The sequence below is a fragment of the Bos indicus genome, chromosome 5 (genome assembly GCF_029378745.1).
Source record: "Bos indicus isolate NIAB-ARS_2022 breed Sahiwal x Tharparkar chromosome 5, NIAB-ARS_B.indTharparkar_mat_pri_1.0, whole genome shotgun sequence".
Lineage (NCBI taxonomy): Eukaryota > Metazoa > Chordata > Mammalia > Artiodactyla > Bovidae > Bos > Bos indicus.
The window spans coordinates 115132753-115156590 of NC_091764.1; the positions used below are offsets into that span (position 1 = coordinate 115132753).

A 23838-nucleotide genomic window follows, 5' to 3' on the forward strand; every position below is an offset into this window, starting at 1 on the left:
GAGGGGGAAGGGGGTGCCTCTGTCCACAAAACAGGGGGTGGGATGGCCCAGCAACCATGGCGTGGTTGCTGGCTGTGCAACTCTGGGTAAAAGCCTAACCTCCCTTTGTGGAGCGCTGTGGAAATTCTCCGTGCAGTGCAGTCACAGAGCCCAAGGGGATCCCAGGCACTTCCTAAGGGACAAGGAATACCCCAGGCCTGAGCCTCTGGAACCCCGAGATCCTGCCTGGCCACTCCCACCCCCAAGCACCTGTTATGTACAATTTTGACTTAGAAGTGAAGTTTTGAAAGGGACCTTCGTGTCATTATCATTCAATGAAAAATCTTCACCATTTGCCGTGAACCGAAGACATCATGCAAAAACTTGCAGGAAGTCAAAAACATGAAATTCCATTTAGATGCTGGTGCCTACTGCAAGCTTGCTTCCTCCTGTAAAAAGGTAAATGAATACACGGTCAGAAGGATATTAAGAACCTAAGTGGCGGACTCCCACGTGGTTCGTCTGCCCACTAACGCAGGCCACAGGAATTATATCCCTGGTCCAGGAAGATTCCACCCGCTGCGGAACAACTAAGCCCCTGGATCCCAATTACTGAAGCCCAGGTGTCCTAAAAGCCCACGCGCTGCAACTCCTGAGCCTGAGTGTTGCAACTGCTGAAGCCGTGTGCCTAGGGCCTGCACTGGGCAACAAGAGAAACGAGGAGAAACCTACGCACTGCAGTGAAGAGGAGGTCCCCTGGGGCAGCAAAGAAGACACAGGGCTACCGAAAATTTAAAAAAAAATTGTTTTTAAACTTAAACAAAGAACATTAAGTAGGCAGCTGTATGTTCTAACTGGTTTCCTGTGGTCACATATGGATGTGAGATTGGACTGTGAAGAAGGCTGAGCGCCGAAGAATTGATGCTTTTGAACTGTGGTGTTGGAGAAGACTCTTGAGAGTCCCCTGGACTGCAAGGAGATCCAACCAGTCCATTCTGAAGGAGATCAGCCCTGGGATTTCTTTGGAAGGAATGATGCTAAAGCTAAAAGTCCAGTACTTTGGCCACCTCATGCGAACAGTTGACTCATTGGAAAAGACCGTGATGCTGGGAGGGATTGGGGGCAGGAGGAGAAGGGGACGACAGAGGATGAGATGGCTGGATGGCATCACCGACTCGATGGACTTGAGTCTGAGTGAACTCTGAGAGTTGGTGATGGACAGGGAGGCCTGGCGTGCAGCGATTCATGGGGTCACAAAGAATCGGACACGACTGAGCGACTGAACTGAACTGAATTGAAGGGGTGAAAAGGAACCGGCAATGAAGCTCTCGATCTGCACTGTCAAAGAAGTTGCAGAAACTCCATCTTCCACCCTCACCTGGCTCAGGTCTTCCGCTCTCTTCTCCGCAGGTCCAGACCCCTCCCAGGCCCCCGCCTCCGGGGGGGCGGGGTGGCCGCGCTACCCGCACTGGGCCGCCCGGAGGCTGGCTCGCGCGGTCCGAGCGGGGCGGGGGCGGGGCCGGTGACGTCGCGCCGGGAATAGCCCGGGCTGCGGCGCCCAGGCCCGGCGGAGAAGCAGGGTGGGCCGCCCCAACCTCCCGCCGCTATGTACGACCCCGAGAGCGGCTGGAGCCTGTCCTTCGCCGGCTGCGGCTTCCTGTGCGTCTACTACGTCGGGGTGACCCGCTGCCTGAGCGAGCACGCCCCGAACCTCCTCCGCCAAGTGCAAAAGTTCTTCGGCGCCTCGTCGGGCGCGCTGTACTGCGCCTTCTTCCTCTCCGGGATCCCACTGGGTAGGTCCCGAGCTCCGCGCCGGGATGGGGCGCGCGCTGGGAGCCGGGGTGGAAGCGGGCCCTGCGGGGGTAAAGCCGGGGTCTCTCCCAAACAGTTGGGTCGTCCAGTGCATCTTTTTTTGCCCGGCGCCGGGGAGCCCTGGAAGCGGGGCGTGCAAACCCGGAGCGCATCCTCGCCTCAATTCCCTTTTGGCGCCCGGGCTTGGAGGAAGCCCCCCACCGTACTCAGGGACTGAGAGCCAGGTGGTGTCGGAGCGACGGGGAGGAGGGAGCGTGACGCGGTCGGGGGAGCTGAGTTCCCATTTCCCCTGCGTGAGGCCAGGAGAGAGAGGCCACGCTGGCAACCGTCTCCATCGAGAGGGAGAGGGGCAAAGAGCAGGAAATGTGACCTCGGGGATGACTAGACTGGACACACAGCCAGTCTGCACAGCTTGGACTTGAGCTGTGATAAAAGCCAACCCTTGCGTCTCCGGCTTGTGACCTGGAGACATGCACACAGTCCAGTGTTTCATTGATTCCGATGCACAGACCCCAGCACCGGAAGTTGGCCGAATCCAGCCTGGAGGAGGTTCACAGGTAGAGGACAGGTGCAGCGGAGCGGCTGGGCTTGCATGGGGAGGCTCGGGACCAGCAAGTCCCCCAAAAGGGTCTGGAGGTTTTGGCAAGAACTGCTCCGCAGGGTCTGGGAGCCCCGGTTTCCTGCTTTAACTGCCTGACTTTGGGGAGCTCCGGGGAGCATTTCCAGGGCCTGTGGCTTGGGTAGGGTTCCTGAGCGCATCTCTCAGCCAGGGCTGACCTGGAAGAAGAGCCTGGCAGAACCAAGCAGCTCTGTGCAATCATGTGCCTTCTGTCTGGCCTCAAAGGGGCCACATGTGCAGGGAGAACCCAGTGGAGTCGGAAGTGGGTCAGGGCCTGCTGGTGTGTCCGGGCCCTCTGCGTCCCCGCATCTGTGGATGACCAGGGCTTGGGCTGGCACTGCCTGCCAGGGCAGTGCAGGCCACCAGAGGGGCCCAGGCCAGTGAGTGAGGTCAGATGGAGCATGAAAGGGCCCTGTGTCCACTAGACGGTCTGGCAATTGTAGCATTAGAGGTTAAAAGTGTCCTTGGTGGCTCAGAGGGTAAAGAATCTGCCTGCACTGCAGGAGACCCAGGTTCGATCCCTGGGTGGGGAAGATGCCCTGGAGGAGGGCATGGCCCACTCCAGTATTCTTGCCTGGAGAATCCCCATGGACAGAGGAGCCCCGGGGCTGAGTGACTCCCTTTCCAGAGGTTCAGAGTTAAGTCTGGGGACTTCCTTCGTGGTCCAGTAGCTAAGACTCCATGCTGCCAATGCAGGGACCCGGGTTGCGTCCCTGGTTGGGGAACTAGATCCCACATGTCACAACTAAGAGTTCTCATGCTGCACTGGGAATTTGCATGCTGCCTGGGAAGAACTGGCCTGCACAGTGAGGATCAAAGATCTTCACACAGTTCCGTGTGCCGCAACAAGACCTGGTGCAGCAAATAAATAAGCAAATGTGTTTTTGAAAGTTAAGTCTAGAAATTTACGAGGTGCTTCCTCCGGGTTGACCGTGTACAGATTTTAGTGTACCTAACCTTCTCCGTCTCCAGAATATAGGTGAGTGTTGTCCCACATTAAAAACATACTGTCTGAGGCTCAGAAGCAGTGATGTAACGTGTTGAAGTTGCTCAGCTAGTAAGCGGTAGAGACAGGATTCAAACTCAGGTCCCAGCCTGCGCTTGCTCTCTGCTCCCTGCAGGGTTAGGCCCATCCATGCTCAAGCTCTGATGCTGTGGGTTCCTGGCATCCGGCCTTGATGGAGGGATGAAGATGAAGGGAGGGCTCCCTGGGCCTCTGGAGGCTCGTTCCTCTGGCCCGGGAGGGTCAAGAACGGCTCTGACCAACAGGATTATGTGTATCTTTATTTCCTAGTTGTTGTGGTTCAGTCACCAAGTCGTGTCTGATTCTTTGCCACCCCATGGACTGCAGCACACCAGGCTTCCCTGTCCTTCAGTATTTCCTGGAATTTGCTCAAATTCATGTCCATTGAACTACGTGGAAGAAATAAAAGACATCAGTGAAATTTATTTGATTTATCCCAGTGTAGCCCAAATATTGCCATTTTCACATCTAATCAACGCAAAACATTACCCGTGAGATAGTCAACGTTTTGTTGTTGTGATCGTCATTCTAAGCCCTCGGGATCCCGTGCGTCTTTTACCCATCAGTGTGGACTAACCACATCTCAGGCTCAGGAACCACCGGCCCGATCCGGCAGCCCAGGCCTAGACAAAGGAGAGGGTTGGCAGCTTCCTTGCCATCAGGTTTCTGGTCCCACCGCAAAGCAATGGCCACCTCCAGGGTGGTACATTCCTTTGCATATTTCTCTCTCCACCCCTCCCCCTCCCTTCTTCCCCTCCCTGCCCATCCTCCACTTCACCCCCCACCCAGACCAGACGTTGCAGATCCTCATGGACCTCACCCGGAGCGCCAGAAGCCAGAAATTCGGGATCGTCCACCCAGGCTTCAGTTTGAGCAAGCACACCCGAGACGGTCTCCAGAGACACCTCCCTGACAACGTCCACCAGCTTGTCTCGGGCAAGATGGTCGTCTCGCTTACCAGAGTGTCGGACGGAAAAAACGTGCTGGTGTCGGATTTTCATTCCAAAGACGAAGTCGTGGACGTAAGCGGCTTATCTGGGTACTGTCGAGTCGGAAGGGCCATTTCGTTTTGGAAGCAACACAGGGAGGGGCTGTTGTAAGCCAGTCTGCCCCATTTTTTACTTAAGATGCAGGAGAACCTGGCTGCCCGTGATGCAGGTTGGCTTCCTGCACCAGAGTGATGGAAGCTGTGTGCCTCCAGCGGGCTGGTCCAGAGCCTGTGCAAACCTGGGGTGTCCCAGACAGCATCAGCTTCGAACAGTGTCTCCCCCTCCTTCACGACTTGGTTCATAACCTCCTGCTCCAGGGACCTTATGTGTGTGGCCGTCCTCCCAACGATGCCTGTTCCTTAATGAGGACCCGCCCAGTGAAGCCCACAAGGGTGGGAGCGTGTCTTGGTTACTTCTGTCCTCTTGGCTCTAGCACAGAGAAGATCATTGGCGATATCAAAATGCCGTTTGGTTTGGCTGAGTCTTTTGTGAGAATGCCTTGGGCGTCATTTCACTTAACACGGGTCCATACGAGCCAGCTGCCTGGTGAATATAACCAGCTGCTTCTCAGCAGCCAGTGTCGTCTTCCACTTAACCTTGTTTCTGGGAGCATTTTCTAGGTCCCAGCACCTGTGCATTCCCACAGGAGCCCTTTTCTCTCATTGCACCAGTGTTACATCATGCTTAATTTAGTGCTCACTAGCTCGGTGAGATGCAGAGCGTGGTCCCCCGGGGACCCGCAGCAGCAGTATCTCCTGGGGGTATTTCAGAAGTGCAGGCTCTCAGGCCCCGCCTCCAACCTGCCTCATCAGAATCTTAGGGGTGGGGCCCTGAGTCTGTGATTGGCCAAGCTTTCCAGGTGATTCTGATGAGTGTCAGTAATTGCAAAGCCCTGATCTAATCTGCTGAGAAGGCAATGGCACTCCACTCCAGTGTTCTTGCCTGGAAAACCCCATGGACAGAGGAGACTGGGGGACTATGGTTCATGGGGGTCACAAAGAGTCGGATGTGACCTAGCACACAAGCACGCTGAAGTAATAAGTGTGTTGGCAGGCTCATCTTCATCCAACCATTCAGAAAAGCACCTGCTCTGCCAGCAGCGCTTTCAGGCTTATTGCTGTCCTTGCTTGTAGAAGGCTTGTGAAGGCCCAGGGAGTAAAAGGCCGCCTGGTCTGGGCTGTGCTGTGGTTTCACTCTCCATTGTCTTCGCAGGCCTTGTGCTGTTCCTGCTACGTCCCTTTCATCTGTGGCTGGATCCCCCCTTCCTTCAGAGGCGTGGTAAGTCCACTTTTAAACGGTGTTTCTGGGAATTCCCTGGTGGTCCAGTGGTTAAGACTCTGCACTTTCACTCCCAAGGGCCTGGGTCTATCCCTGGTCCAGGAACTAAGATCCCGTACTAAGCATCTTGGAAAAAAAAAAAGGAAGACAAGGCACTGGGCTCAGGCACCCTGGGCCCCTGAGACCTGTCCCTAAATGAAGAAAGCCTTTTGCCTCTCAGCCTTCAGACAGAGGTTCCACAGCTGAACCCCTTCCAAGCTCTCTTGAAGCAAAACTGACTTTGTGTGGGATAATTAACTGCTCACCTGTAACATAAGCTGTTCACATAATCTCCACATGAGCACCGAAATAGGTGCCCAGTGGCCTACTTAGAGTATAAGATGCTCAAGAGTCAATTTACTCACTTAAGGTTTAATTCTGAGGAGCTGAGAGTTTCAATCCTCTCTGCCTCTGACTCTGTCTTTTTCGGTCCATGGCTTTGGGCAGAGGCTTCCGACAGGGCTGTGATTCAACTCCGGTGTAGACACATGTGGCTGTTCCTGAGCACTGGCTCAGGAGGAAGAACAGAAGTTGAGGTGTCGGTCCTACAGACTCTGGGCTGGATGCTGGACCACCTGGCAGCCTCCTTCTAGGGCAGTGGTTGTCAGATAAATCTGTCCCTTGTCCCGGGACATCTGGCGACGTCTGGAGACCGTTTAGGTTGTCACAGCTGTGGGAGAGAAGACGAGACATCCCCATGTCTCAGCAGGAAGGCACTTCAGAAGCCCTTTCGGTTCACGCTTTAACAGCAGTACGGGCCTCACATTGCAAAGCGACTTGCAAAGGCAGGTTGCGAATAGGCTCACTCATGCCCCGGAGCTTCCGCCGGACAGACACACAGCTGGCCCTGTTTACAGATGAGAAAACCGAGGCCTGGAGCCATGAAGCGGTCACCTGTGGTTCTCACAGCCCCTGCCTGGCAGACAAACCTAGAATCGAGTGTCTGCTTTAGCCCATGTTAGCTGGGCCACGTTGATCCATTCCTTTCTTTCTTTCTAACATTTATTTGCTGATTTGGCCGTGCCGGGTCTTAGTTGCGGAACTCTGGCTCTTCGGTTGTGGCATGCAAATGCTTAGCTGTGGTGTCCCCGGTCTAGTTCCCTGACCAGCTACTGAAGCCGGCCCCCCTGTATTGGGAGTGTGGGATCTTAGCCACCGAGCCTCCAGAAAAGTCTCTGGACACATTTCTTAAGTCTTAGAAAGAATTGCAAACTGGGAGTCAATAATAGTGTGCAGTTGTTGCACTTTCGTGGAACTTACCTGCAATAATGCACTGAAGTGCCCGGCACAGAGCCTGGCACTCTTAAGTATTAGGTAAATGTGGGTTGTTTTGTCGTTGTTGTCATTGTCATCTTTGCACTTCCCCTTGGCCGCCCCGGCCGTGGGCCACACACAGTCACAGCCTCAGTGTCCTCAGACAAAACCTGCTGAAAGTCAGAGCAGAGTGTTCTTGGGATTCCACTGAGCAAACTCAGAACATTCCTCCAGGAAAGTTCAGGCTGGAGGAAAACCCCACACGACGGAGAGTCATTGGACTTTACAGTAGACCTTGAGCGGCAAAAGAGGGCATGTGTGTGTGTGTATAACAGCTGCCCGTTGTTGCATAGCAGAAACTAAGACGACAGTGGGAAGCACCTAGGCTCCAGCACACATGAATTAAAAACATAAAAAACAATTGGAAAAACAGTCCCTTGCTTCCGCCCATCTCAATCTGAACTTTGCTGCTGTTGGGTTCCAAGTCCCTTTCTGCCAGTGAGGGATCTGACGCTGACAAACAGCTACAATACAGAAACTAGTGCTGTGTGTGCACAGCTGATCACTGTGGGCCTCAAGGGAGGACTCTCCTGATCCTGAAGGCATGCCTGAGCATGCCCCATCCTGTCCGGGACTCATTTTAGGCCAACGTGTGCCCTGGCATTTCTCCCTTTGGAAGGACTGGCTGGGGAAAGCCTCCCCCTTGTGATATTTGAAGGCCCCACCACCCCCACCATGGGCACCGACAGCTAGACTATGATGGTTTGAGGTTCGGGAATCATTCAAGATGTTGGCTTCATAGGTCTAGACTCGATCCAAACTGTAGCAAAACCTTGCTGCCTCAGCCTGACCGTGGGCACTAAGGTTGTTGGAGGCTATGAATACATTAATAGGAGGACTTCCCAGGTGGCTCAGTGATAAAGAACCTGCCTGCCAATGCAGGAGACGCAAGAGTTTGGGTTTGATTCCTGGGTTGGGAAGATCACTTGGAGTAGGAGATGGCACCCCCATTCCAGGTATTCTTGCCTAGAGAATCCCATGGGCAGAGGAGTCTGGTGGGCCACAGTCCCTGGGGTTGTAAACAGCTGGACACAACAGAGTTCCTGAGCGCTTACATGGAATATAGGAAAATGGATTCTCACAGTGCTTATCCAGATGCTCCTTTCCTGTGGGATAAGATGCCAGTTTTTAAGAGCTCAAGTCCCGGGTTCGCCGTGTCATTTAAGTCTCCAGTGCTGGTTCTCATTGCCCAGGTGTGGACAGAGAGTCAGGACCACAGGTTAGGTGTCTCGTCCAAGATCGCTCAAGCAGCAAGGGGCCTCGGGAATCGAACCCATGACCATCTGTCTCTCTTTGGCGCCATCTACATCACACTCTGCCCTGAGTGCGCTCAGCGCCCCTAGTGAATGCGAATTACATGGACTCGCCTGGGGGCGCTCATGACTGGGCCCAGCAACGTGGCCAGGCGCCAGCCTCCGTGTGCCTCTTCACCCGGCACTGTTCTGGTGCAGTGCGCGCACTGCGCAACAGCATGTGGCAGTCCTGAGTGCCAGCCTGCAGCCTGGCCTGGCACAGAAATGCTCGCTGGGGATTTGCTGCAAGAGTTGTTCCAAACTCCCTGGTCTCTCACTAGGTCTCCCTGCGGCTCTGAGAAGTCTCTATCCCTAATCTGAAGCACACAGAGAACTCCAGCCCAGAGCTAATGACAGGGTGTCCTTTTATTTTGTCCTCTCCCTTAAAAGCGATACGTGGACGGAGGAGTAACTGATATCATGCCCTTCGTTGATTCCAAAAAGACCATCACTGTGTCCCCCTTCTATGGGGAGAGCGACATCTGCCCCAAAGTCAAGTCCACGTTCTTTCTTAACGAAGGGTTCACCAAGCTCAACATGCAGTTCTGCACAGAGAACCTCTACCTGATGTTCCGGTCGCTGTTAATGCTGGATGTCAAGGTGAGAGGGGGCTGTGAGTTCTGGGGGTGCTGTTCTGCCCTTTGCGTCCCTCGTTGCCAGGCGACCCAGCAGCTGTTCAGGCTTCCCGGATGGCTCACCGGGTGAAGAATCTGCCTGAAATGCAGGAGACTCGGGAGATGTGGGTTCGATCCCTGAGTTGGGGGAAGGAAATGGCAAGCCACTCCAGTATTCTTGCCTGGGAAATCCCAAGGCAAAGGAGCAAATGAGTTGGACATGACCGACCATAGCACATCACAGCCTGGGCAGTAGGGTGTTTTGTTTTTTATTATTTAATTATCCCGATGATTCTTTTTAAATTAATTAATTTGGCTGCACTGGGTCTTAGTTGTGGCACAAGATCTAGTTCCCTGACCAGAGGTTGACACCCCCTGCCTTGGGCGTGCAGAGCCTGAGCCACCAGACCACCAGGTGAGTCCCCCAGTGATTATTGGCAGCCATGGTCAAGAATTACACTGCGTTTGGTGGTTTAATCTTTTCCTTTTTTTCCCCAGCTGTGCCTTGAGACTTGTAGGATCTTGAGGGATTGAACTCGAGTCCTTGGCCTGAGAGCGTGGAGTCTTAACCGCTGGACCACCGGGAAATTCCCCATTTAATCTTTTGTTTTGACTGTCACTATAGTGTGGTGGACCTTACCACCCTAATATAGTAAGAAAGTTGGTAGAATCTGCACAGTGACAGCTCTCTGGGGAGAAAGAAGGCCATGCCATACAGTGTACGTGAAGGCGTGTCGTCATGGGTAGAGATAAGGCTGGACCACAGCATCAGGTGCCCATGTGGTTTGAGTGCAGAGGAGGCAGCTCAGTGTCCCATGACAAGCAGATCAGGCCCCGGTATTTGTGAGGATGGAGGCTCATCCAGGAACCAAAGGACACCAGAGGAACCAGCTCCCATCATGCTGGGGCGCCAGTGCAGGCTTCGCGTGGAGAGGGTGTCCTTCGAGGGGAGTCCTGCCAGGAAGCAGGGCTGCCTCTTTGGGGGAGCGCAGAACCCTGTCCACAGGCGGTGTCGACTCAGAGCTCAGGGGTTCCTGGCTCTGTGCCTGCCGTCTTCAGGCGCTGCTGGAAGGATTGCCGCTTAGTGACTCCGCCTGCGGTTCACGTCACGTGGTTTGTCCACAGATGCTTGGAGAGCTGTGCCTTCAAGGATATGTGGACGCGCTCAGGTTCTTGGAGAAGAACGGTGCGTATGGCGAGGGCGGCAGGCATGCCCTTTGAGTCACTTTTCTGTTCAGTCTTGGTCACCAGGGGAGCCATGCTGGTGCCATCACTCAACGCTCAGCACATTCACCTGCCATCAGGCTCGGCCCTGAGAGATAGGAAATCATTGGCCCATTTTACAGATGGAGAAATGGAGGCAGCCACGGCCCGCACTCTGGGGAGCAGGGCTGGGGTGAGCCTGGCTGACCCTGCAGAGGTCACAGCCCCAGGGTTCCTTTCCGTCCACAGTGTCCCTGTCTGCCAGCCGAAGGCAGCTCCTTTGCTTTTTCATTTTTGCTTGAACAATTGTGAACCTTTAGTTTGATGGGGAGAAGGCAATGGCACTCCACTCCAGTACTGTTGCCTGGAAAATCCCATGGATAGAGGAGCCTGGTAGGCTGCAGTCCGTGGCGTCACACAGAGTCGGACATGACTGAAGCAACTTAGCAGCAGCAGTTTGATGAGGAAGGAAGAGAAACGGTTTCTGAGTCTCAGGTGAAGCCATCAGGAGAGCTGCCTCCAGCCAGGTGTGGGCCGCGCCCACCAGCCCAGCTGTGTTCTGGGGAAGGTCCTGGCTGGTCTGGGCTGGGGAACTTGGGTTCTTCACATGTTAGTGTGGAACCAAGTATTAGTTGTGTCTCGAGCTATTTTTCCCGGACACTAACGGTTGCTACAGTCACTGATCCTCTGAGTTAGTCTTTGTCCGAGGCCGAGGAGCTTGTGTGCTTCATGGGACATTCGTGTATTTATCTGCTCAGAAAGTGCTTACCGTATACCTTCCCGGTGCTAAGCAGTTGGCTGTGCGCTTGGGACTCCACAGTGGGTAGACAGATGTAGCCTCAGCCTTCCTGGAGCTTAGTCTTGGGATTGGGGAGGGGCCAGGTACCTGAATAGAAGGCTGCCAGAGGGCTCAGTGCCCTGGCAGGAACGTACAGGATGCTGTAGATTCAGCTGGGGTTCAGTTAGGGGAAGGGGGGTGGGGTTCTGCAAGGCAGGGGAAAGCAGGGCTCCTGGGAGGATGCAAATCCGCAGTGATGCTTTGAGGGTGAACAGGAATGTTCTAGGCATGGGGGGTTGTGAGCATGAGTCCTGCAGACAGGTAGTCTGTTCGAGGTGAAAAGAGGCATGTGTCACTGGAGTGGTGGGGGTGGGAGACAGAGGAACAGATTAGAGGGGAACAGGAATGGGGGTGAATGGAAAGAGGGGCAAGGCTGGGCCTTGTGGAGGTGGAGAGGGGCTTGCATCTCACAGCCATAGGGAGCCAGGGAGGGCTGCTGATGCGGGAGTGAGAGCAGGCAGAGGGAGCTCTGCCAGGGCCCCTGGCTGCAGTACAGAGAGGGTGAGGCCAATATCCCCGGTCAAGGTGGCCACCATGGGTTTGGCTGGGGTCACGGCAGCAAGGTGGAAGGGGCCGGAGGGGACAGGACTTGGAGACGACCCACCAGAGATTGCCGAGGAGGAGGACTCGGGGATGAAGTCCTGCCCTTGGCGTCTGTGGCTGGGACCGGAGCAGAGGGTGGTGCTCACAGTTTGGGCCCTTGGGAGGGCGCGGGTCCTGCAGAAAAGCTCGAGAGCCCCATGTTTGGTGCCCTGGGACAGATTTGGGTGGTTGGCAGAGGGACTGGGCCTTCCCAGGTGGCACTCGTGGTAAAGAACCCAGTGGCCAACGCGAGAGTCGTGGGAGACGCAGGTTTGTTTCATGGGTCGGAAAGACCCCCTGGAGGAGGGCCTGGCAACCCACTCCAGTATTCTAGCCTTGAGAAACTCCATGGACAGAGGAGCCTGGTGGGCTACAGTCCACAGGGTCTCAGAGTTGGACACGACTGAAGCGACTTAGCAGGCATGTACACAGAAGGCATGGTGATGTCAGAGTTCGAGGTTCTAGAAAGCAGGTCTGAACTGGGATTGGCATTTGGGAGCCACCTGGAAATAAAAGACAATGAAGAACCCTCTAGAAGTTGCTAGGTGACTCTGGGCAAGCTCCTTCTCTCTCTGGGCCTCTGTTTCCACATCTGTAGCAAGAGGAGTTTGGAGTGAATGATGCCGACTGATTCTTAGTAATTCTAAATCCTGGCGTGGGCTGGGCGCTTGCAGCATGGGTGCTGGGTTTGGGTTTAAGGATCTAAGCCAAGTTCTGCCTCGGTCACCCTGGCTTCCTTGGGGTTCAGCAGAGGATGCATGGGGGCGGGACAGGTGTTCCTTGGAAACAGATTCTCTGACACATTCCTCAGAGAGAATAAGTCCCCAGAGGCTGAGCTGTGTATCAGAGGCTGGAAAGATGCAAGGGAGTCGAAGCGGGAGGTGTAGCTTGGGAGTGAGGCGAGGGGCATGCAGGGACAGCCCCTGGGCTTTTAACCTGAGGTTGGAAGCGAGAGGTGAGCCCGGGGAGGTGTGGGCATCCAAGTCTACCCGTCCCACCGTCCCCACGCAGCGTGAGAGCAGCAATCACCCACGGGGATCAGCCCCTGAGCCCTGGCACCCAGGGCAGGGCCAGCACAGACTCTCCAACCTGTGGCTTCTTCTCAAGGTCGGGTGACGGAAGGGTGCCATCTTTGATATCAGACCTGGGTTTGAATATCGCTCTGCCGCGTGTCGGCTGTGTGACTTTAGGCAAATCCCTTCACCTCTCTGGCTTCTGATTCCTCAGCGTTCAGCTGGGAGCAGCTGCGTGGGTCGTGCAGGGCCGGAAACACTGGGCTTCTCGAGTGGTTCAGTTGTTATGAATCATCCTTTTCTCTGAACCTCATGAATCCACATGTGGCTCTAGAGCTCACACGGCTGGTGCGTGACAGAGCCAGCTGCCCGCCTCATCCGTCCCCTTCAAAGGACCACCCTGCGCTCTCCCTGTTAGGAGTGGTGGTCCCTGTTCGAGGTGGAGCAGGGGGCATCCCAGGCGGATTATTCCCAGGTGGATCCACGCTGCGTACCTATAACAGGCCTGTTAGCTTCCTCCAACTGGGTGGGCAGGTGGCTGGGCGAGTAGTGGCCCTGCTGCCTGAAATCGCCTGATGGGTTTTGTTTCCGTGCCCTTCGCAGGCATCCGTGAGGGGCCCCATCCGTGCCTGAGCGCGGCCCCCGCAGAGGCAGAGTCGGAGCCCAGGAGCCTGGAGCCTCTTCTGGGTGTGGCCACGTGGGAGGCGGGGCCTGAGGCAGTCGAGCTGCTGGACCACCTGCGCCTCCGCGTGCTGACCTGGGACGAGGGCGTCCTGGAGACCCTGTCGCCCGAGCTCAGCATGGGTACTGGCTCTGGGGGCGGGGAGGCGGGGGGTGCAGAGGAGGCGGTGGTCAGTGACCCTTTCAGAGGAGGAAGGGCGGCTTCCCCGTGAGCTGTGGAGGAAGGTCCTGCTGCTGCCCCGGGAGAAACAGGGCAGAGCGACCAACGCAGGTTGGTCGGGACCCCCACCTCCGCGCATGGACCTCCCATCCCCCTGGGTCCTTGCTCTGTCTCCCTTCCCATTTGGTCATGGGCAGAGGAAAACAAACTCCAGCTGAGTTTTTATTTCATTTATCTATTTATTTTTAACACCAAAAACATTTTATATTGGGGTAGAACTGATTTACAGTGTCTTGATATTTTCAGGGGATCAGTGAAGGAACTCAGCCATACAGGTATCCATTCTGTCAAACCCTCCTGCCACCCAGGCTGGCACATAACATTGCAGCTGGGTTTTTGTTTTTGTTTTTTTAATTTAATTCATTTTTGGTTGCACTGGGTCTTCGTTCCGTCTAGCCAAGGCTATAGTTTTTCCAGGAGTCATGTATGGATATAAGAGTTGGGACTATGAAGAAAGCTCAGCGCAGAAGAATTGATGCTTTTGAACTGTGGTGTTGGAGAAGACTCTTGAGAGTCTCCTTGGACTGCAAGGAGATCCAAGCAGTCCATCCTAAAGGAGATCAGTTCTGAATACTCACTGGAAGGACTGAAGCTGAAGCTGAAACTCCAATACTTTGGCCACGTGATGTGAAGAGCTGACTCCCTGAAAAAGACCCTGATGCTGGGAAAGATTGAGGGCAGGAGGAGAAGGGGATGACAGAGGATGAGATGGTTGGATGGCATCACCGACGCGATGGACATGAGTCTGAGCAAGCTCCCGGAGTTGGCAGTGGTCAGGGAGGCCTGGCGTCCTGCAGTCCATGGGGTCACAGTCAGACACGACTGGCTGACTGAGCTGAACTGGGTCTTGTTTGCTGTCCCTGAGCGAGCAGGGGCTACTCTTGGTTGTGGTACCCAGGTTCCTCATTGCGGTGGCTTCTTTTGCTGCGGAGCACAGGCTCCAGGTGCACGGGCTCTGTCACTGCATCGCGAGGGCTCAGTAGTTGTGGCACACAGGCTTAGTGCTCGACAGCATATGGAATTCCCTGGACCAGGGCTAGAACCCATGGCCCCTGCGCTGGCGGGAGGATCCTTATCCCCTGGACCACCAGGAAACCCTCTAGCTGACTTTTGAGTTAACCTGCTGTGCTCTCTGCTCAAAAGTCCAAACACACTGGGTTTCTAGGGGGCCTCCTGGGGTGGCCCGTTCTTTGACGATGCTGTTTGCTCTCTGTCCTCCCATCTAAGAGTCTTCTCTCTCTTGAGGAGCCCCTCGAAACGTCTTCCTCCTCCCCAAACCACAGTTTTGAACCTTCACTGAAGGTGATGTATCTTATCGTGTCATCACAAACTATCTGATGGACAGATGAGTGCACCGTCCAGTTTCCAGTCAGGCATTTGGGGAAAGTGAAGGAAATGGCAACCCAGTCCAGTACTCTTGCCTGGAGGATCCCATGGACGGAGGAGCCTGGTGGGCTACAGTCCACGGGGTCGCAAAGAGTCAGACACGACTGAGCAACTTGACTTCACTTCAAAGCTGACTTATTGGAAAAGACCCTGATGCTGGGAAAGATTGAGGGCAGGAGGAGAAGGGGGCGACAGAGGATGAAATGGTTGGATCGCATCACTGACTCAACGCACGTGAGTTTGAGCAAACTCTGGGAGATGGTGAAGGACAGGGAAGCCTGGCGTGCTGCAGTCCACGGGGTCACAAAGAGTCGGACACAACTGAGCCGCTGAATAAAACAAAGATGAAAGGGATGCCGTTTCTTGCCTTAGGTACTAATGCCCTAGGATTCGCACTGACCAGCAGCTGCTCAGGTTATTGTGATCTGAGGCATGGTGAGGTCATCACAAAGGGGAAAATAGAAGGCTAGGGGTCCCAGGTGGCAGAGTGGAATCCAATTGCAGATGCAAAGCAAAGCTCATGAAGCCTGGGCTGGCGAGATTTGAGACAATTGTGTCTGCCTCCAAAAGTAATTTAAAGAGGTAGTGAAGTGGGATTTCCATTCTGGAAGCCTCAGTGCAGTGCCTAAGAGTCAGTGCAGCTCTCAAAGCACGGGGCCCAGGTTCAATGCCTGGTCCAGGAACTGGATCCCACATGTCACAGCTAAGACCCAGCACAGCCAAATAAATTTAATAAATAAAAAATAAACGAAGTAAAATGTAGTAGTGAAAGCTGCTCAGTCGTGTCCAACTCTTTGTGACCCCGTGGATTGTAGCCCAGCAGACGCCTCTGTCCATGAAATTCTCCAGGCGAGAATACTGGAGTGGGTTGCCATTCCCTTGTGCAGGGAGTCAGTTTAAAGGAGACTCTTTCAAAGGGATCCTGTGTCCTGTCGGCAATCCAAGGGCTGTGTAGGCACATTCCACATCTGACCTCAATTGTCATAGCTTCTGATTCCTTCCCTGCTGACTCAGATGGTCAAGGACCCACCTGCAATGTGGGAGACCTGGGTTCGATCCCTGGGTTGGGAAGATCCCCTGGAGAAGGGAACAGCTACCCATTCCAGTATTCTGGCCTGGAGAATCCCATGAACAGAGGAGCCCGGCAGGCTACAGTCCATGCGGTCACAAAGAGTGGGGCACGACTGAGAAACTTTCACGTTCACTTTTTCACTTTCTGATTGCTTAGCTGCCAGGTTTGGTAGGATTTATAGAAATTCCAGGCACCAGTTGGGGAAGGTGGGTTGGTTTTTACGCTGGTGGGAAACAGACCTCCAACTTGTGTTTTTCAGCACTGAGGAAGGCAGTCAGAAACCCAGATGGGTACAGAAACAGGATTTGCAACTTCTTACCAGTTAAGATCATGTCCTACGTGATGCTGCCCTGTACGCTGCCCGTGGAGTCTGCCATCGCTGTGGTCCAGAGGTGAACGCTTTCCGTGGCTTTCTGGCTTCCTCTCGGGGCTTGGAGGTAGGGTGAGGATTCAGTGAGAGGAGTCACGCTGGGCGCTCAGCCCAGAGCCTGGCTCCTTGCACATCTGGGTGGAGCTCGCCGTCTGCGTGGAACACCCTGGAAAGGTGCCTGGTCGGGAGCCCCTGGCCACCCCAGCTCCTTTCTCATTGCTCCCTCAGGTTTGTGGCTTCTCGTAGGTCTGCGTTTTGGGGAGGGAGGGGGATTTATTCCTGTGCGTTGGAAGGATCCCGAGGCCTACGCTGTGTGGCTGCTGGATTCCCGGGCATGGTTTTCCCTCCGTTTTCTTCAGATTTTCTTTAGTGTTTATTTTCTTTTTGCAACGTAGTCAGCATGTCTTTCAGTCTGTCTTTTTAAAAGTCCCAAAGTGAAAGTGAAGGCCGCTCAGTCATGTCCGATTCTTTGTGACCCCATGGAATTCTCCAGGCCAAGAATACTGGAGTGAGTAGGCTTTCCCTTCTTCAGGGGATCTTCCAAACCCAGGGATCAAACCGGGGTCTCCTACATTGCAGGCAGATTCTTTACCAGCTGAACCACAGGGGAAGCCCAAGAACCCTGGAGTGGGTACCCTTTCCCTTCTCCAGCGGATCTTCCCCACCCAGGGATCAAACCGGGCGGATTCTTTACCAACTGAGCTATGAGGGAAGCCCCTAAAAGTCCCAGCCATCCTTCAAAATCCGGCTCAGTTCTCTGGCTCTGCTGGACCTCCCAGATCACTCCCCAGCCCTGCCAGTCAGCCACCTGCCTTGCCCTGGGAGGAGGGCTGGCTGCTCTGGCGTAGTTTTTCCTTCCTTTTCCTTTGTGTTAAAAAAGGACTTTGATAACTTCTTTGATTCGTGTATTGTGCTTGTGCTTGGTTTTCAGACCAGGATGCACGTGGGCTTCTCTAGTCGTGGCGAGCGGGCTTAGTTGCCCTGGGGCGTGTGTGGTCTTAGTTCCCTGACTGCCGTGGACCAGCCCCGGCTGATCCAGGGTATTCGAAGCGGGGACGGCGTCAGCGACCTATTTATTTAAATATTTTATCAAAGATATAAAGAGTAATAGGATGAGGATAGCTCAGTAGGAAAATTTAGTGGAGAAAAGAGGCTGAGTAGCTTGGTTTACACAGGAGACCAATAAAACTTCAAAACAAAAAGTTTGCACCACTTACGTAGGCCGCAGGCGTCCTTCCGTTCTCCCGAAGGAGAGGAGACACAGGCCTTCCCGGTCGGATCTTGGAAGCCCAGGCATAATTAGCAAGTGTGGCGGGTTCTGCGCTCCAGATGGAGACTCAGCCAGAATTTGAGAGAGAGAGCGACATGGGGAGACCAAGTTTCAGTGAACAAGGCCTGTACTTTATTTTCCACAGTAGTTTTTATACCTTAAGTTGTGCATAGAGGATAATGGGGGAAGGGGTGGAGTCATGCAAGGACAGCAGTTCCTGGTCCTAATCGAAGCCAGGCTTTCAAAGTTATCATATGCAAAAGTTCAGGTGAATTACATCATCTTCTGGCCAGGAGGCCTGTTAACCTTTTAAGAAACTTATCTTTCTCTAAAGGTGATTATTCCAAAGTCAGGCACCAGCCTCCAAAAAAGCACTGGACAAAGCTGCATTCCTATAGGGCAAAGGTGAGGTGGGCTCAATCAAGAAAAGAATTAACTCAAGGGTCCAAGGTTACACACATTGAGGCTACTACTTACATTTCTATACACCCATTCTATCAATCAATACACTGCCAAGGACACAGTAGGTAAGGAGTATGGAGACTTAGCAGCAAACATTGGCCCAATAAGTGAAAATCCCTTCACCGATCCAATTTCTAATCAATCTTTTGTCTACTCAAAGGAATCTGTGTTTAGACAGTTTAGAACACCTCCTGCCTCTCGCAGTTGGGAGGCTCTGAACAATCACATGTGGCCGGAAAAACCTATTCAGGCAGGCTAGAGGACTTCCAAAGGAGTTTGTAGGTTGAAACACTGTCACACCCAGGAATTATTAACTAGAGCTGTAAGCTAACTCTTTTTTCAGAGAGAGGTAGTGGGGGACAGCCCCCCGTAAAGTCAGAGGTGTAGGTGAGAGCAGAAAGCAGAAAGTAGGCAGACTCTGGTTTTGGGCATAGACGCTCAAGAATTTCCAGGGGGACTCCTGAGGCTCGATGCCGCCTTTGCATATGCCGAGCCTCCTTCCTCATGACCTTTGTCATGGGTGGAGCTCCTCACGCTGGCTCCCGGCAGTGATAGAATTCCAGTTGAGCTATTCCAGATCCTGAAAGATGATGCTGTGGAAAGTGCTGCACTCAATATGCAATATGCACTCAGTATGCAATATGCCGGCTCCCGGCACCTGACCAGGAATTGAACCCTCGTCCCCTGCAATGGAGGGCAGATTCTTTACCACTGGGCCACCAGGAAGTCCCTTGACATTTTTTTTTTTTTAATCTTTTTAACACCAAAAACATGTTTATAGGAGTATAGACGATTAGCAATGTTCTGATAGTTTTGGGTGAACAGTGAAGGAACTCAGCCATACATATACACGTATGCATTCTCCCCCATATCCCCCTCCCAAGCAGGCTGGCACATAACATTGAGTAGAGTTCGATGTGCTATACAGTAGGTTTTTCTTTCTTTCGTTCTTTCTTTAATGCAGGAGACCCAGATTTGATTCCTGGGTTGGGAAGATCCCCTGGAGAAGGGAATGGAAACCCACTCCAGTATTCTTGCTTGGAGAATCCCAGGGACAGAGGCTCCAGTCCATGGGGTTGCAAAGAGTCGGACACGACTGAGGAACTAACAGTTTCACTTTTAAAGAATATTTCTTTATTTTTGGCTGTGCTGGGTCTGCGTTGCTGCGTGGGCTTTTCTCTAGTTGCGGTGAGTGAGGGCTGCTCTCCAGGTGCAGGCATGGCTTCCCACTGCAGCGACCTCTCGTTGCTGAGCATGGGCTCTCGGGCGCGTGGGCTTCAGTAGTTGCGGTTCCCGGGCTGGAGAGCACAGGCTCAGTAGTTGTGGTGTGCCGGGCTCCAGCCCCGGCTGATCCAGGGTATGCGAAGCGGGGACGGCGTCGGCGAGGATCAGGATACAGTAGCTTCAATTAGATATTAATTAAAGATGTAAAGAGTAATAGGATGAGGATAGCTCAGTAGGAAAATGCAGTGGAGAAAAGAGGCTGAGTAGCTTGGTTTACGCGGGAGACCAATAAAACTTCAAGACAAGAAGCTTGCACCACTTACGTAGGCCGCAGGCGTCCTTCCGTTCTCCCGAAGGAGAGGAGACACTGAGGCCTCCCCGGTTGGATCTTAGAAGCCCAGGCATAATTAGTAAGCATGGCAGGTTCCACGCTCCAGATGGACACTCAGCCAGAGTGAGAGAGAAAGCAATATGGGGAGAACAGTATTTCGAGAAACTGATCCCAATTCTTTATTTTCCATGGTCTACTTTTATACAGTGAGATATTATGCAAAAGTCACGTGGGGTCAGCAGTCCTGACTTTTATCAAAGTCAGGTGCTTCATACCAATGTATACAGAGGTCGTAGGGCTGTTACATCATCTTCTGGCCAGGGGGCCTGCTGACAATTTATGACCCTCTCCTTGTGACAGCGGTCAGTCAACCAGGACACTTATTTCTCCAGGGGTGATTATTCTTAAAACAGACACCACCCAAATAAAGTTACATTCCTATAGGGTGAGAGTGTAGTGGGTTTTAGTTAAGAAAAGAATTCTTAGCATAAGGTCTAACGTGATTAATATCGAAGGTTAATACTTATTTCTTCTATATATTCGTTACCATGTGTAAGGGCAGGGGATGTGGAGACTTAGCAACAAACATTGGCTCAACAAATGAAAAACCCTTCACCAATACGATTTCTAATCAGCCCATTATACTTATCCTAATAGTTTTCTAACTTTTCTAAGGAACCTGTTTTTAGAAGGTTTAAAGCATCTCGTGCCTCTCACAGTTGGGAGGCTGTGAGCAATCACATGTGGCCGGACAAGCCTGTCAGGCAGGCTAGAGAACCTTCAGAGGAGTTTGTAGGTTAAAACACTCTTGTCACGCCCAGGAATTTTTATTAACTGGAGCTCTAGGTTAACTCCTTCTCCGAAAGAGGTGGTGGGGGACAGCCCCCCGTAAAGTCCGAGGTGTGGGTGGGAGCACAAAATAGTAAAGCAGGCAGGCTCTGGTTATGGGGGTAGATGCTCGAGGATTTCCAGGGGGACTCCTGAGGCTCGATCCCGCCTTTGCGTATGTCGAGCCTCCTTCCTCATGACCTTTGCCACGGGCGGAGTGCCTCACTCTGGCCCCCAACAGTGGTGCATGGGCTTAGGTGCTCCTCAGTGTGTGGGATCTTCCTGGAGCAGAGCTCGAACTCATGCTTCCTGCATTGGCAGGCAGGCTCTGCCACTGAGCCACCAGGGAAGTCCTCCGCTGACATTTCTTGAAGCCCGAGACGTGGGGTCCTTTTTGTGTCCGGGGTGTTGGAAGCCTGGAGGGCAGAGGTCAGGCCTCCTTGGCAGCTTCCTCTGCGGGCACGCGTGTGGCCGAGCACCTTCGATGTGGGCGCAGGGGATAGTGTCTCAACCAGAAGATGCTGTGTGCCAGGGTCCACGTTGCCCCAGAGGAGTGGGCTCTGGGAAGACCCAGGCCTTTTATCTCCGTGTAAGTCCTTTGAGCTTTCCTGAGTCCAAAGTGGCCTCATTTTGCTTTAGGCTTTTAGGTGGGTTTGCCTTGCAGAATTTATCAGCTTGGGGTTAGAAGTGACCCTGGCAGTACCTGAACGACGGTACTGGCATCAGGTGTCTGCCTTCGGGGTGGGTTTCTTCTTGTCCTTTCTGCTGTGGCTCGTCTTCACTCACGTACGAGGTGTGCGTGTCTGCCTTTCCATCCTGCAGACTGGTGACGTGGCTTCCAGACATGCCCGGCGACATCCAGTGGCTGTGGTCGGCCACCTCCCACGTGTGTTCTCAAGCCATGGCGCGTCTGCTCCCCGTTTCCAGGTAAGTGATTTGGTTGTGGGACTGGGGGTCCACCCAGCACCCTCTCATCTGCTCAGGCCTCACGCACCATCCTAGGAATGTCATCAGACCCCGGAGAGGGGGCAGGGACCGTGTCCCCTGGTGCCAGAGGACCTGCCTTACGGAAGGCCGCTGGGCCCATCAGAGGTCCCAGTGTACCTGCTGGAAGCTAGTGACCGAGACTCCCCTGCAGAGAGTGTGCTGAAGCCCGGGGATGTGTGTCCATGGAGCGTAATTTTTAAAAAGTTGTTTATTTAGCTGGGCCAGGTCCTACTTTCAGCATGTGGGATCGTGAGTTGTGGCGTGTGGGCTCTACTTCCCTGACCAGGGATCGAACTCCGGCCCCCTGCAGTGAGATCACAGAGTCTTAGCCACTGGACAGCCAGGGAAGTCCCCCACTGAGCCCATTTTGAGGGCAGAGGAGGGGGGAGCTGGCTGATGGAGCAGGAGCAGGGCCAGTGGACAGGTAGCATTGGTTTGCCTAAAGGGAGTGGCTCTGGGTACCGGTAGCACAGGCAGGGGGTGAGGCAGGGAGAGAGGGGCAGGGCCCCTCTGTGTGTGTGTCTGCGTGTGTGTCTGTGTGTGAATGTGTGTGTGTGAATGTGTGCGCATCTGTTAATAGAAATTCCTGTCTCACCTTAGACCCCCTGAATCCTGGTCTCTTGGGCTGGAACCCGGCCGTCCACACTGTTAACATGGCCTGGGTACTGCTGCCACCACTTCCTGAATTCTGAAAGCTAATGAGGAGCAAGAAGGGCCTGGTCCCAGCAATGATTCTGGGACTTTTGTCCTGAAAGTCGTGGACCTCGGCTTCCTCCCCCATTCCCCGGGGGTGAGCCTCCTCACCCCATTAGGTGTCTGTGAGGCTTTGGGAGTCCCCAGCTCAGTCCTGACACGTGGCAGGTGCCTGGGAGACGAGCCCTCCAGGGTTTCTATTAACAGACATGGAAGGTTTAAAGTAGGGATGGAGGGGTCTGGCTTGTGCTGGGAAATGACAGCAGTGGGCTTGTGGAGGCCGGATTCCTAGAGAGGGCAGAACTGGCCCAGCGAGGGGAAGGGCTTGCTCTCCAGAGAAACTGCAGGGCTGAGTGCTGTTCGTAGGCTCCAGTCAGAAGGATGATAGCAGCTGGGAGGCGCTGCTGAGCTCCAGGCTGGTTGGCAGGCAGGAGCAGTGGTAGGGGGGATGGTGGTGTGGCTGCAGAGGGCCACCCTGGCGGGTGAGCTGGTATGCCTGGAGGTGACCGATGGGCTCCTCCGGGCCTGTACACGTCCAGTGGGAGGTGTCCAGGTCGCTTGGAGGGCCACAGGTTTGGAGGCCTGGGATAGTGATGTCAGCCAAGCACGGGGATGGGGGATCCGAGGAGGTGGTGAACGTGGGCTGGGCCACCCTGCACACCCCAGACTGTGTGACAATGTCCCCCCTCCCGCATCCCCACAGACACTACAGACCAGAGTGGCAGGTCGGCGGCTGAGTCAGAATTCTTTGTTTGTTTCAGATCCTAAATCCCAGCAAGCGGCCAACGGCCTTCCTCCACAACCAGGACACTGTGGGCGTCGCTGGGCTCTCTGCTCCTCCGAGGACCCGGACACCCACCCAGTGGACGTCCCGCAGAGGCCAGAGCTGACAACTATGATGTACGCAGAATGACCTGTGTGCTGAGTTTGTAGTGTCCTGAAACCAAAGGCAATCTTTCTGTCTAACAAAAAGCTAGGAAGCTACTCTTGGTGTGCGCGGTGGGTGCAGAGCTCAAGCATATCCAGGATATGAGTCTCTAAGTATCGTTGGCTCGGTTGGGAAACTCCACAAGGGAGCCCGGCGTGGGGGCATCTGTGGCTGACTCGTCACCCACTCGGCTGTCCCAGGGCACGTTCCTAGGGTGACTGGTGTTTGGATCGGGGTCCTTACCGGGGGGAGCCGGGCTACCATTTGTGCAGTCTCGGGGGTTGAGGGGAAGGACTGTGGTCCCATCTCTCCGTACAGAAAGCAACCTGTGTCGGGCGAGGTGGGGTGCCATCCTCCCAAGGACACCCCTGGTTTCGGGGGGCATTATGAGGTGGTAACGTACGTGTGCTCTGGTACATCTTGCTGCTGCTGCTGCTGCTGCTGCTGCTAAGTCGCTTCAGTCGTGTCCGACTCTGTGTGACCCCATAGACGGCAGCCCACTAGGCTCCTCTGTCCCTGGGATTCTCCAGGCAAGAATACTGGAGTGGGTTGCCATTTCCTTCTCCAATGTATGAAAGTAAAAATGAAAGAAGATGCTCAGTCATGCCCGACTCTTAGCGACCCCATGGACTGCAGCCTACCAGGCTCCTCCGTCCATGGGATTTTCCAGGCAATAGTACTTCCCTATCCTAAATATTTGGTGGCGTTATATTAAACATAACTTTCAGCAGGCACTGAGAGAGGGCATCAGAGGGCAGACAGATGGAAACCACAATCACAGACCACAGGC

General features: G+C 54.0%; 1 protein-coding gene across 1 annotated transcript; it reads left to right on the forward strand.

The window, feature by feature from the left end:
* The first annotated feature begins 1519 nt into the window (after positions 1-1519).
* Positions 1520-23010, forward strand: PNPLA3 (patatin like phospholipase domain containing 3). Its single transcript, XM_070790547.1, has 9 exons — positions 1520-1772; positions 4224-4456; positions 5636-5701; positions 8737-8946; positions 10086-10146; positions 13200-13400; positions 16215-16347; positions 21263-21367; positions 22882-23010. Exons 1-9 carry the CDS (start codon positions 1586-1588, stop codon positions 22886-22888), a joined length of 1203 nt encoding a protein of 400 aa, XP_070646648.1. The 5' UTR covers positions 1520-1585; the 3' UTR covers positions 22889-23010.
* The last annotated feature ends 828 nt before the right edge of the window (positions 23011-23838 follow it).

Excerpts from the sequence above, each read along its gene's own strand:
- PNPLA3 (XM_070790547.1), top strand. The coding sequence starts at position 1,586 with ATGTACGACCCCGAGAGCGGCTGGAGCCTGTCCTTCGCCGGCTGCGGC. Across the intron at positions 4,457-5,635 it reads CCAAAGACGAAGTCGTGGAC|GCCTTGTGCTGTTCCTGCTA; the intron begins GTAAGCGGCTTA and ends TTGTCTTCGCAG. Across the intron at positions 10,147-13,199 it reads CAGGTTCTTGGAGAAGAACG|GCATCCGTGAGGGGCCCCAT; the intron begins GTGCGTATGGCG and ends TGCCCTTCGCAG.